This window comes from Hyperoodon ampullatus, assembly GCF_949752795.1.
Source record: "Hyperoodon ampullatus genome assembly, chromosome: 11".
Taxonomy (NCBI): domain Eukaryota; kingdom Metazoa; phylum Chordata; class Mammalia; order Artiodactyla; family Ziphiidae; genus Hyperoodon; species Hyperoodon ampullatus.
The window spans coordinates 39,193,323-39,207,328 of record NC_136924.1 but is presented as its reverse complement, the minus strand read 5'-3'; the positions used below and the strand labels follow the sequence as shown (position 1 = coordinate 39,207,328).

The following is a 14,006-nucleotide window of genomic DNA, read 5'->3' as shown; positions in this document are numbered from 1 at the left end:
GTGATGCAGTCAGGATTTATACCCCGGCAGTCCAGGGCCTGCACTCTTAACTATTGTGTCATTCATTAGGCTTCTCAATTCTAAGTGTGATTTGAGTACAGTATTTTCTTATATTTTATTTGTGTGTTTACTTTCTTACATGAATAATTCATATTTATTGTAAGGAAATTGGAAAATACAGGCAAAAAGAAAAAAAGTCACCCACTCTCCCATTACCCAAGCACAGTCAACACTTTGTGAGTTTTTCTATGCCTTTTTCTAAGCATATGCACATGTTTCTTTACAAGAATGCCTTCATGAAATAATTGGTTTTGTAATTTGTTTTCTTCCCCTTACAATAAATCAGAAACCTCTTTCTACATTATCAAACATTTGTCTACATTTAACACGTATACGCTTTAGAATAATAACAAGATGCTGTCTGTCCACCCCCAGGTTAATAAGAAGAAGATTCCCAGTGCCCTAGGAACCTCCTGGCGCTCTCTCTGGTGATTGCTCCTGCCACTCCAGAGGTCACCTCTGTCTTGACTTTTGGGTTAAACACACCCTTACTTTCCTTTAGAGTTTTGGGGTTTTTTTGGTTTTTTTGCAGTACGTGGGCCTCTCACTGTTGTGGCCTCTCCCGTTGCGGAGCACAGGCTCCGGACGCGCAGGCTCAGCGACCATGGTTCACGGGCCCAGCCGCTCCGCGGCACGTGGGATCCTCCCGGACTGGGGCACGAACCCGTGTCCCCTGCATCGGCAGGTGAACTCTCAACCACTGTGACACCAGGGAAGCCCCTCCTTTAGAGTTTTATTAAGACCCTTAGGTATGTCTCCCTGAGCCCTATATTGATTTGCTTCAAACAGCTGAGGGGCAGCATGCAGCTGGCTGGAGAGAGTGGACACGATGGCCGGGCCAGAGGAAGACCCCTAGGAAGGTGAAACTGAACTGAGCCGCTGGGGCACAGTCTGGCCTCAGCCTCCCTGAGCATTGACAGGAGTCCCTCTGGGGCAGCTGGTGGGCAAGGCTGGGTGTGCAGCTCCCCTGTCAGCACATCTCGCCAGGCTGTGGTGTGGACATTCAATATGAAACAGTCAGAGGCATGGGCTGTGTGTCTTCTTGCCTCTGAGCTCACTGCACCTGTGTCCAGACCTCAGGAACAGGGGTAGACACTTCCGTGAGACGGAACAGTGTCCTTCACTGAGCCAGGCAGCAGGACATGGAAGGGAGCACAGGGTCTCGTCAGCCTGTGATCAAGACAGCCAAGTGTGGATGGGAATCTAGGCCAGGCTCACCAGACATTTCAGTTCCTAAACAGGCAGGACAGTGACAGGTGGCAACTTGGTGATGACAGCCCTCCGTGCATCTCTGATGTACCGGCTGCTCGAAGGCCTGGTGCACAGGTCATCCTGGAATCTCTCTTCACCACCAGCCTGGGGGTGGTCTTGATCCCTCTGGTAGCTGGCCAGCACATCTCGCCCTTCCTGGTTCCCCCGTGTTTGCGATGAGCCTATCCTCCAAGGATGCAGTCTTTTTTTTTTAAATTTATTTTCTTTGACTGCGTTGGGTCTTCGTTGCTGTGCATGAGCTTTCTCTAGTTATGCGGTGAGTGGGGGGCTACTTTTCATCGCAGTGCGGGCTTCTCTTGCTGCGGAGCACGGGCTTTAGGCGCGTGGGCTTCAGTAGTTGTGACGTATGGGCTTAGTTGCTCTGCAGCATGTGGGATCTTCCCGGACCAGGGCTCGAACCCATGTCCCCTGCATTGGCAGGCGGATTCCTAACCACTGCGCCACCAGGGAAGTCCCCAAGGATGCGGTCTTAAGAAAGGCTACATAGGAGGTATCTTTTTTGAGATCTTGCACTCTATCCTGTGGTTGACTGATGTTTGACTGAGTAAAAATTCAAAGTTGGAGATCATGGTCCTTCAGCATCATGGAGACGTGCCGTTTTCCAGCTGCCATGGTGCTGATGAGCAGACTGAAACCATTCTGCGTTCTGAGCCTTTGTGTGTAACCCCTTTTGTTCTTCCTGGAAGATTTTAAGCTTTTTGTCCCCAGAGTCCCGGAATTCCATGCTGATATTCCTCGATGTGGGTCTAATTTCATCCAATGTTCCAGCTCTCAGGAAACTCATATCTTTTTTCAGAAACTGGATTTTTAGAGGGGATGATTTCCTTCCCTCCATTTTCTCGCTTCTCTTTCTGGAATCCCTATTACTCAGAATCCTGGACTTCCTGGGCTTGTCTTCTAACTTCCCTTCCTCTCCTGGTTTGCTTTTTTCTTTTTCTGTAAACTTCTGTGACGTTTCCTCAACTTTCTCTTCTTGGCCCTCTATTGATTTTTTAAATTCAGCTATCCTATTTTTTTATTTCCAAGGGATTTTTGTTGTTGTTGTTTTCTGAAGGTTCTTTTTTTTAAAAAAAATAACTTCCTGGACTTCCCTGGTGGTCCAGTGGTTAAGACTCCGTGCTCCCACTGCAGGGGGCACAGGTTCAATCCTGGTTGAGGAAGATCCGGAATGCTGCACAGTGTGGCCAAAAAAAAAAAAAAAACTATAAAAAAAATTAAAACTTCCTATACATTTTTCACTGATGCAATGTCTTCTCTTACCTCTCAACTATCAAGGATAATTTTCTTAAAACAATTATTTTCTTCTCTCATCATAGTCTCTGATTCCTATGCATTGTAGTTATTTTATTTTTTTCTGTATGTAAGAGGCTTTCCTCAGATGCTTGGGAATCTTTGCCTGGCTGCTCATGATAAGAAGAAAAAAGGAAAATAAGTCTTTGGATGGTATTTGTTGAATTAGCTTCACTGTAAGTTGAACTTGTTGGTCATTTGTCTGGTAACTTCCTGGACTGTCAATATCTTCAGCATTTTCCTCTTGTACTGGTCAGATTCCCCAAGGCCCTCCAGTTCTTGCCTGGAAGGTAGGGGTCTGGTAGCACATTTTTGGGAGCATGGGAGGAGATCTCTGCATTCAGCAGTCAGTATCCACCTGTTTCAGCAGAGAACCCACATTCACCATGATCCCTGGCCTGCCCAGCCCTTTCCAGAGCTAAGCATTTGCCAGAATGAGGGAAAGGTATCACCCAGGGGCTAGAGAGAGAGAAGACATCTAAAGATCTAACTGTTCTTCAAAGACACCTTCAAATAGTTCTCTTAATTTCAGACTTTTTTAATCCTTAGATCTAGAAGTGCCTAGGGCTACCAGTTCCTAAGCATTTAAGGATTCTGTTGTATGAATAAGGGTTGGTTCTCAGCCTTCGGCTGTCTGGAGTCTGCTGAATCAGATAATACTGTTCATCCTGGTTTCCAGCTTGAAGAGATTCTGTTGCTGTTCCTGTTCTCCCTGCCCTTGTGTTTTATGTCTTTAAAAGATTCTTTTCCTCTGGGTTTATGTGCTTCTGGAGGCAGTGTGTGCTCTGTTCATGTCTTAACCTGAAAACCTCTTCCATATCTTTTATCACCACAGCATTGTATAGATTTGCCATCATTCATTTAACTAATCTCCTCTTGCTGGATATGCACCTCATTTCCTCCTTTTCCGTGTCAAAAGCAAGGCTGCTACGGATGACCTGAGAGCTCATCTGATTCTTTTCTCAGGACAAGCTCACTGTAGTAGACTTGATGATGTAAGTCTGATCTCGGAGAGACAGCAGTGAGCGGTTCTGAAAAGAGATTGTAGTTCCCTGCCCAGGAGTCGAACCTGGGTAGCCTAGATGAAAACCAGGAATCGTAGCCGCTAGACCACGAGGGGCTAGAGACTAGAAGCAAAGGGGCCCTAGCTCTTTCCCCCATTTGAAAGCAAGAATGTTTCAAGGAGGCAAAAACTGTAAAATCAGGTACAAAGTTTATTATTAGAGACACAGCATAACATGTGGGAGAGCTCACAGACAAACAGTTTGATTAAGACAGAAGCAGGACAGAAATACACACCTGGAGGGAAAGGCTACGGGGCCTCCTCTCTAATGGGGGGTGGGTGGGCAGTAAGTCAGAAGCTAGCCAGAAATACACCCACAGAGAGGAGTGTGGGAGTCCTGAATGAGGAGCTCAGTAAAGAGGTGATTTAAATCACGTATATAGGACAGTTCTTCGGGTCTTTGTTTACATTTGGCCAATTATCTTGTTTCTTTTTTCACACCTGACGGGTCCCAGGACCCTCCCCAACATGTATGTGCAACATTTTGCTAAGATGGATCCCACTGCAGAGGCCTTCTAGCTGGGTGTATGTCCACACATACTATGGGGTGGCGGCTGCTCCCTTTCCGACCCCCAAGGAGCCTTCCTGCGTGCGTATGTGCAGACAGGGAAGTTTTTATTGACCTCAGGAGTGGGCGCCTTATCTCTTTACCTTAGCAGAGCTCAGCTTCTGCCACTAGCTTTGTCCTTAGAGTGCCTGGGTGAGAACAAAGCTTCAATTTTACTCCACTTGACAAACCCCAGCTGTGCAGCCCAGCGGTCCATCTATCTCCTACCTCAGGTCTACCTAGAGCTTTCTCATTCTGAGGTGTGGAGTGAGTGAGTGAGTGAGTGAGTGAGTGAGTGAGTGAGTGTGTGTGTGTGTGTGTGTGTGTGTGTGTGTCCTGGGCTCCTTAGAAGAGGCTGGCAGGGAATGAAAGAGGAGCAGGGGCGTAAAGGGGTGTAGTTAGAGATGAGGTCAGAATTAGACTCTCTCTGACCCAACCTCACACCCCAACTTCCAATCCTCCTTTTGTTACTAACCACCTGTCTTTGAGCCCTTGTCTACTCATGTGTAAACTGAGGATAATAATAGCACGTATTCGTTACAGCGTTGCTGTGAGGAATTAAACAGACTAATGTCTGAAAAATATCCAGGGCTTTGTTCAATGGGACAAATATTAATTGGACGATTATTTTGTGCCTGGCACCGTGTCTGGTTTGTAGGAAACATAAAAGAGAGGACAGTGCTGGGAAAATCAGATACAAGAAAGAATGTGGAAGCGTTTCAAGTACTTTTCCCATGCTAGGTTGAATATTACATTGCATTGAGTTGTTTAGTTAATAAATATGTTTGAGGGCTCATTGTGGTGCGGTGTCGCGTTTTATTTTTTCCTGCGGGGGTTTAGGTAAGCGTGTGGATCATCCGGCGCACAGCCGACAGTTTCAGAGCAGGGACGGAATCGGTAACAGCGGAACCTTTCTTCCCGCCCGGCGATGCCTCGCCCCGCCGGCAGGAAATGCGTCAAGGACCGCGCCGCGCTGCGCCGCCACAGTCGGGCCTCGGTCGCCCTGGTAACGCGCGTGGGGCCGGTTCCTGAGCATGAACGTCCGGGTCGCGCGGGCTGCGTGGGCCTGGGGCCGGGGCGTGAGCTGTCGCCGCTGCGCCTCGAGCCTCCTGCTGCCTCCCCCGGGCGCGGTGGACGTGGAGGAGCTGCTGCGAGATGCGACAGCGGCGGAGGAAGGGCCCCGGGAGGCCTCGGTGCGGCGGTTGCCGGGCCAGTGCTCGGTGCTGCTCTTCCCCGGCCAGGGCAGCCAGGTGGTGGGCATGGGCCGCGGTCTGCTCCGCTACCCGCGGGTCCGCGAGCTCTACGCCGCCGCCCGCCGCGTGCTGGGCTACGACTTGCTGGAGCTGAGCCTGCATGGGCCGCAGGAGGCCCTGGACCGCACCGTGCACTGCCAGCCCGCCGTCTTCGTGGCTTCGCTGGCCGCCGTCGAGAAACTGCATCACCTGCAGCCCGCGGTGAGGCCCGAGGCCCGGTGGCAGGCCGGGGAGAATGGGCTCTGCCCGAGCTCTCGCAGCTAGGTCGCGGTCCAGCCGAGGCTCCAGCCTGCCAGGCCGGCGTGCTCCAACGTCTCATCTGTTCGGCAGATCCTTACTGAGTTCCCACCGTGCCGGGCACTGTTGTAGGCCCAGGGGATACAGCCTACAACAAACAAAACAAGGATCCCCGCGCTTGGGGAGCTTGCATGTTAGGGCAAGGAGATAGATAATAGAGAATAAATATGCTATGTAAATTACGTAGTGTGTTAAAGATAAATGTTTCAGAAAGAAGAATAGAGCAGGGAAAGGGGCCAGGGAGTGGAGGGCCGGGTTGCGATTTTAAATGATCCTTAATCATTTAATTAATTACTAAATGATTTTAGAAGGATTAAGTTTCACCCTTAAAGGAAGGGTCATTGAGAAGGTGATATCTGAAAGTATCAGTTCACTTGAAGTTGTGAAATGATTGCTATTAATATTATCACAACAGTAAATGTTAAGCTCGTACTTTACCCCATTTCATCCTCACAACAGCCTTGTGAGGTAAGTACTGTTACTTTGTGGGTAAGGAAAGAAGACTCAGATATTAAAGGAATTAGTTTAAGTGGTCATGTCGAGTTATGATAATAACATTCATCCAGTGCCTGTCCTGGGCCAGGTCTGTGCTGAGCGATTTAGGGGTGTTATCTCCATGTAATTCTCAGCAGCCCTGTGAGGTCGGTCCTGCTGCTCTCCCCATTTCACAGATGAGATGACTGAGGCGCAGACGTTAGGGAACTCTCCCATGCTAAAAATCAAATCCAGAGGTAACTCTGAAGGTCATGCTCTTAACTTCTGTACTTAGCGTCCTCTGTCTCCATCAGCCTGAGAGGCAGCACCAGGGCAGAAGCAAGAGAATCCAGAGCCCTGGGTTGGCATCACAGCTCAACCAAGGAGTCCGCCAGTAGGCTTTAACTTGCCTTGCCAGTTAAAGTTTCTCATCAGTCAAGGGCTGGATCAGTGATAGTCAAGGCCACTTCTGTGTGTTGTCTTCTAGCTGGAGCACTAGGCCAGCAGAACCTGGCTCACTGAACTGCTGAACCCCTGTCAGCTTGCAAGTGCAGAGCCCCGGACTGAACTCGCCTGAGAACTTGGCCTCATGTTCTTCTGCATGTGTCGCTGCAGGTTATTGAGAACTGTGTTGCTGCTGCTGGATTCAGTGTGGGAGAATTTGCAGCCCTAGTGTTTGCTGGAGCCATGGAATTTTGTGAAGGTACATAGGAAGAGGTTTGGTTTTGGGGTTTTTTAAAAAAATATTTATTTATTTGGCTACATCGAGTCTTAGTTGTGGCATGGGGGATCTTTCCTTGCGGAGCGCGGGCTCCAGAGCGCACGGGCTTAGTTGCCCTGTGGCACGTGGGATCTTAGTTCCGTGACCAGGGATCGAACCCACGTCCCTGCATTGGAAGGCAGATTCTTAACCATTGGAACACCAGGAAAGTCCCAAGGTTCGGTTTTATGCATGCAGTATTGTCTTGCTGGGCTCACTGAGGACAAGGGGCACTACCAAAAATAATTCTGGACCTACTCAGGGGTAATAGAGAAGGGAGCCATGGGTGGGGGTGACAATGGGACCTGAGGACCAGACTTCACCTTGATTCCCTTTTAAGCTTGAAGGGTTCATTAGGGAATTCCTTTCTTCTTGTAGTCTTGTGAAATCTTCTTGCTTTAGTGTCTCCCACTACTTACGTGCATTCTTAGTCCACTCGTGTACCTCCAGTGCCTGTCGTGTGGTAGATCATCAATAGATTCTCATTAAGTGAAAAAGAAAAAATCAGTGTTTGATCTTGAGCCATACCAGTTCCACTTCTTAAGATTTTTGTGTATAAACATGTAAACATTTTTGCTTATAGTTAAATACAAAGGACTTGAATAGACATTTCTCCAAAGAAGATATACGAAGGACCAATAAGCACATGAAAAGATGTGCAACATCACCAATCATTAGGGAAATGCAACTCAAAACCACAGTGGGGTACCACTTCATACCCACTGGGATGGCTTTAATTTAAAAAACAAAAGAGGAAAATAATAAGTGTTGACAAGGATGTAGGAACCTCACACATTGTTGGTGAAATGCAAAGTGGTGCAGCCATTGTGGAAAACAATTTGGTGGTTCCTCAAGTTAAGCACAGAATTACCATGTGACCCAATAGTTCTACTCACAGGTCTATACCTAAGAAATGAAAACATATGTCCACACAGAAAAACCTGTACACAGATGTTTATAACAGCATTATTCATAATAGCCAAAAGGTGGAAATGATCCAAATGTCCATAATCAGATGAATGGATAAACAAATTGTAGTAGATCCATCCAGTGGAATATTATTCAGCCATAAAAAGAAATGAAATACTTATGTTGCAGTGTGGATGAACATCAAAAACATGCTAAGTGAAAGAAGCCAGACACAAAAATCACATATTTTTATATGAAATGTCCAGAATACATAAATCCAGAGAGACAACAGATTAGAGGTTACCGGGGATGGAGGGAAGGAGAAATGAGGTGTTTTATGGGCTGATGGAAAGTTTTGAAACTAGAGCTGGTGGTTGTACAACATGAACACAACAAATACCACTGAATTATACACTTGAAACTGGTTATATTTCATGTGAAATTCACCTCATTGTTTTTTAAAAAAGCATTATAGGAAGGAAGCATTATCAAGGAAGTGGAAAATTTTTTTCATATTTCCACATCCTAATAAAACCATTTTATACAAATACAGTTTTATGTGTATGTAATTTGCAGGATTATTGACGTTCTGTGTTTTTTCACTTGACAATTTGCATAGTTATTTAATGCCTGCCTGGGAGGGTTTCCACGTTGCTGTGGGTTCTCTCCTGCCTGCTAACACAGGCTTTTAATGTATTTGCTCCACAGTTCTGCTTGTGTAAGTGCTAAAAGTCCAGTACAGACATATACGGTGCCGGGTGAACGAAGGTGTGTTAGAGAGAAAGGGTGCAGGGTTTGTTCCTCAGACTTTGTTGTCCCATCAAACCCTGGATTGGTCCCTTAACCACTCCTTGGTCTGGTCATCTCCCTCCCCAGCAGGGAGAAGGCCCAGGACCAGGATGATAGCTGTCCAGTAATTGCAGTCCATTCTTTTTTGTTCTGTTTTTAAATTTTATTGAAGTATAGTTGATTTACAATGTTGTGCTAATTTCTGCTGTACAGCAAAGTGATTCAGTTATACATATATGCTTTTTCATATTCTTTTCCATTATGGTTTATCACAGGATATTGGATGTATATCCCTGTGCTCTACAGTAGGACCTTGTTGTATCCATCCTGTATATAATAGTTTGCACGTGCTAATCCCCAACTCCCAATCCTTCCCTCCCCCACGTTCCCTCCCCCTTGGCAGCCACAAGTCTGTTCTCTATATCTCAGTCTGTTTCTGTTTCGTAGATATGTCCGTTTGTGTCGTATTTTAGATTCCACATATAAGTGATACATGGTATTTGTCTTTCTCTTTCTAACTTCACTTAGTATGATAATCTCTAGGTCCAGCCATGTTGCTGCAAGTGGCATTATTTCATTCTTTTTTAGACTAATATTCCATCATATATATGTACCACGTCTTCTTTATCCATCTGTCAGTGGACACTGAGGTTGTACCAGGGACAGCACCCTGCCTTTTGATGATAGTGGTACCATATATGTATGGTTCAGATATGTAGAACTGCGGCTTGTAGACTGGTGTTGGATACCAATATCAATGTCTCCAGCACACAGTGTGGAATTTGTGCTTTGTGTTTTGGGTCTGGGCTTCTCTTCTCCATTACGTGCCTTGATTTTTCCAAATGCACTTCTCTCTGGGTAGGTTTGTATGCAGTGAAAATCCGAGCTGAGGCCATGCAGGAAGCCTCAGAAGCTGTCCCCAGTGGGATGTTGTCCGTCCTCGGCCAGCCTCAGTCCAAGTTCACCTTTGCCTGTCTGGAAGCCCAGGAGCACTGCAAGACTTTGGGCATAGAGAACCCCGTGTGCGAGGTGTCCAACTACCTCTTTCCTGACTGCAGGGTGATCTCAGGACACCTGGAGGTTGGTGTTCATGGGAGCAACCTTCCTAGACCCCAGTCCAGTACAGAAGGTTGGAATTATTCCACACCTGGCAGCGCACAGAGCGTAACAGGTGCTCTGCCCAGCCCTGGTCCTTGGGAGGCATCTGGGGGCCAGGGGTGTGTGTGGTGGAGCGATCACTGCAGAGAGAGGCAGGAGGCTGGGGTACTATCTCCGCTCCACCACGTACAGACCTTGGGCAAATTCCCAGCCCACGTGGAAGGTAAAGGGGCTGGGCCAGATGATCTCTAGGGCCTTCCTGTGATACATTCTGGGCTTCTCACAGCCTCTGATCCAGTTGCTTCTTTAGAGAGAAAAACTGTTTCCTGCTGGGTTACTCTGCCCTGCTGTACTTTTTCTTAGGTGTCTGTTTTTGCACCCTTTCCTTCTGTCCATCCTTCCACTCACTGCTGCCCCAGACATCCTTTCTCGGGCAGCTCCTGTGTGGCAAGCACTGAGGACACACGGACAGATCAGCCGGGGTTCCTGCTGTCAAAGAAAGGCTGGCTGTGAATGGATGACTCCAGGTTTCAGAGCACAGTAAGGGTCAGGCTGACTACCAGGGTGCCAGGAGGCGGTGCCTGGAGGATGAGGTTGCCAAGAGCAGGGCATCCCAGGTGGACAGGAGCGCCCGACGGAAGGGGCAGTTCTATACCGTGTGCCTGGCTGGGGAGTGTTGAGTGCAGACCGGATGGGTGCTTCCCCGTCTTGTCTCCTCTGGTCCTCCGTCTGGTCCTGTGCTCTGTGGACGGGAGCTCTACACCGGGAAGCTGAGGCACAGAGCCACGTGCTTAGTGGTGGTGGAGGCAGGGTGAGAGCTCCCGTCCATGTCCCTCTGAAGTCCAGGTTTCCTCCACTTGACCATGTTGGTTCATCTCCCTGTTAAGGCCTTGCCAGTATGCAGGTGTCCTTATGTATCTCCTCTGAATCAGTGAGAGGCTCTGGGGCAGTTCTGAGATGACGGGAAGACCAGCTATGGTGGCCCCAAGCAAATCACGGAGCTGGTTGCCTATTCCCATTAATAGCCTTGGAAGGAAGCCCATAAGTAGGCCAGGAGGGGCCCCCCAGTCAAGGCAGGAGTCTCCCAGGCTCCCAGACAGGTGGGCATCCAGTGCAGGTGGCGATTCTTGGGATTCCCAGGTTTGGCCTTTGGTGCTGTTGGAAGTGCTGCAGCAAAGAGCTCAGGTGTGGGCAGAGTCCCCTGAGCAGGTGAGTCCCTTTCCAACAGTGGATGTGAAAAAACTCCTTGCCCTTTGCTAGACCCATGCCTGGCTTGAGAGCCAGCCACAGGAGCCTCTGGACCCTGAGGCTGTATCCTTGACTCCTGTGGCCCTGACCTGGGACTTGAGTTGGATGAATCCAGAGACTTCCCATGGAAAGCACCTAGAGACCGTGGCAGTGGTGCAGAAGTACCACCGACTAGCTGTCTCCGTAGATGCCGGTGATCAGAAGTGTCCAGGCATGGTGGGAAGGGCTTGGGCTGTGAAGTCCATGAGTCTCCTGTTCAGAGAGGTGCTGGGGGCGCATCCCTCAGTGAGGTGGGGATGGATGGAGCGTGGGATTGGGTGTGAAGCACCAGGTCAGCCAGGTCAGGCTAGACTCTGCTGCAGTGACAGCCCAGACCCCTCTGTGCTTCCCACACGCATGGTTCACACTCCATGACGGTTCGCTGTGCTGGGCTCTGCTCCACTTGGATTTCGTCCCAAGGCTCAGGCAGCTGAGCAGCCTCGGTGTGGAACAGATGGACTCACCCACGGCAGAGGGGAGTGACACGTGATGAGCCTCGGGCTGAACTGGCCATGCCTGGGCAGCAGGCTAAACTCCTGCAGGGCGGGGCCCACAGAGAGGGATGAACGAGCACCATCCAACCAAAAATATTAATCCCTCCTACTTTTCGGGGGCACAAATAGCTACCCTGCTGTTTTTTTTTTTTTTTTTTTTTTTTGGCCGTGCCGCACGGCTTGCAGGATCTCAGTTTCTCAATCAGGGATTGAACCTGGGCCACGGTAGTGAAAGCCTGGAATCCTAACCACTAGGCCACCAGGGAGCTCCAGACCCTGCTGTATTTTTTCCAGTGGACATGGATGGGCTTGGTAACAAGTTAATAATTGCTACCCTTCTATAGGGTTTGTATACCAAGCATAGTTCTTCATAGCCCTATTAACTATTGTTGTTATCACCATTTTACAGGTGAGGAAACAGGCACTGACAGGTGAAGTAAAAGTGCCCAAGTCATGCAGCTGCCGTGACTTACCTTGAGTCTTCAGGAGCAGCTGGCCCAGCTTCTGAGCAGGCCGTGGATGGTGTCAGGTTGGAGGGACGTGGCAGACAGTTTAGTTTATAGGAAGGCCTTTGGTGGATCCCAGTGAAGGGCTGTCAGGGTGGCAGGCCTTGGGCTGTGTCCTAAGGGCACAGGGTCTCTTAAGAATACATACTGTTTTAAAGATGTTTGCAAGTGGTTCTAAGTTTTGGCCTGTTAGTCCCAGAGGCCCCTTTTAATCAAGCTCTTGTCTTCTCTAGAGAACCCCAGATGAGGGGTTTCAGACCTTGGACTGTGAAGTGAGGCTTGGAATCTTGTGAATTTTCATCTTGAAGGTTATGGAGTAACAAGAAAACAGGCTTAAAAAAATTATGAAGAGTAGCAGAATTCTAATTGAAAACTAACACTTACTAGATACTGCTTTTTCGTTCATCAGATACCTCCTATTTGATCACTTCCCAGCAATCTTACGAAGTAGGTGAAATTGTGCTCATTTTATGGAGTAAAAGAAGTTCAAAGAGGTTGCCTGGGGCCACCAGGCTAGTGAGGGCTTCTGGGACACTGACTTTGCAGCTGTGCAGGATGAAATAACATGTGCTGGTGTGTAGAGATAAGCATATCCTATACGTAGGACTGTGATGACATCAGCCAGTGGTGACTGCCTCTCTGTTTCTTCCCCTAAGATTTGCTTGGCTTAAACCTCCCTTCTTTTGCTTCCAGGCTCTGCAGTTTCTCCAGAAGAATTCCTCCAAGTATCACTTCAGGCGCACCAAGATGTTGCCGGTTAGTGGTGGGTTCCATACCAGCCTCATGGAGCCAGCTTTGGAGCCCCTGGCACAAGTTTTAAAAGCAATTGATGTCAAGAAGCCTCTGGTGTCCGTCCACTCAAACGTTAATGGGAATAGATACATGCATCCAAAACACATCCAGAAATTGCTGGTCCAGCAGGTGGTCTCCCCGGTGAAGTGGGAGCAGACGATGCACGCCATATATGAGAGGAAGAAAGGCACCGAGTTCCCCAAAACTTTTGAAGTAGGACCTGGGAAGCAGCTGGGAACCATCCTGAAGAGCTGTAACCTGCAGGCCTGGAGGTCCTACAGTCACGTGGAGGTGCAGGAGGCTGACGAGGACCTGGACTAGAACCTGTAGGGGCCTCCCAAGGACCTTGGCGTGGAGGGGGCGTGGCTGAGGAGGCCGAAGGGGCTCCAGTAGGCCGAGCCCAGCCAGGCCGCCGCCTCCAAGTGATTGGGAGGGATTGTTTGCAGAGTGCTTTGAATGCCACATAAAAAGCACTGAAAATGAGTATTTCTTTACGTGACACAGTCCATTTCTCCCCCCTTGAAACACGTTCGAGTGCTGGGGAGAGATGCAGCCGTGACGGTTCTGTGAAGACTGGTGAGTTCCCACCCTGCCTCTTGAGCAGCAACCCCCCACCCCGCCTCTCGGGGGCGCAGGGGCTCCTCTGTACTAGGGGCTGGAACAACCTGGCTGGCAGGTGTGTTCTGAGGACTGGGAAGGCCTGGCCTGGTGCCGTGGGCAGGTGGCATGGCCACAAGGCTGACCAGTGCCAGATGGGCTCCTCTGCTGCCCCGGCATCCTCTGGCCACACACGGCCAAAGCCTTAGCTCCTTTATCGCTGGAGTCAAAGGGCTTTAGGACCCAGTGGGCTTTGGCAGCCATTCCGTCCACCCCTTCACTCAACAGTTGGGAGACCCAGGGCCCCATCTGTTTACTTACCGCACAGAAAGTATTGAGTGCCTGCTGTATGCCAGGGAGTGAGTGGCCTCTGCCTTGGTAGGGAAGAGGGTCCTTTAGCAAGGCGGGAGTGGTGCGGGGAGGGTGGCAGAGGGCTCTGTTTCCTCCCCCACCCCAAGTCTTCCCTTTAGACCGCAATCATGGAGTGCCTGCTGTGTGCCCGGGGCCTGGTTCGGCCC

General features: G+C 49.2%; 1 protein-coding gene across 2 annotated transcripts; it reads left to right on the top strand.

The window, feature by feature from the left end:
* Positions 1 to 5,266: 5,266 nt before the first annotated feature.
* Positions 5,267 to 13,362, top strand: MCAT (malonyl-CoA-acyl carrier protein transacylase; the record flags this gene model as incomplete). 2 transcript variants are annotated; one of them, XM_079714587.1, is made up of 4 exons in its annotated part: positions 5,267 to 5,686; positions 6,872 to 6,959; positions 9,577 to 9,794; positions 12,793 to 13,362. In XM_079714587.1, 4 exons carry the CDS (start codon positions 5,267 to 5,269, stop codon positions 13,210 to 13,212), a joined length of 1,146 nt encoding a protein of 381 aa, XP_079570713.1. In that variant the 3' UTR covers positions 13,213 to 13,362. The 2 variants fall into 2 exon arrangements, with proteins under 2 accessions (XP_079570713.1, XP_079570714.1); XM_079714588.1 differs by lacking the exon at positions 9,577 to 9,794 and having other exon boundaries at positions 12,793 to 12,988.
* Between the last annotated feature and the right edge of the window lie 644 nt (positions 13,363 to 14,006).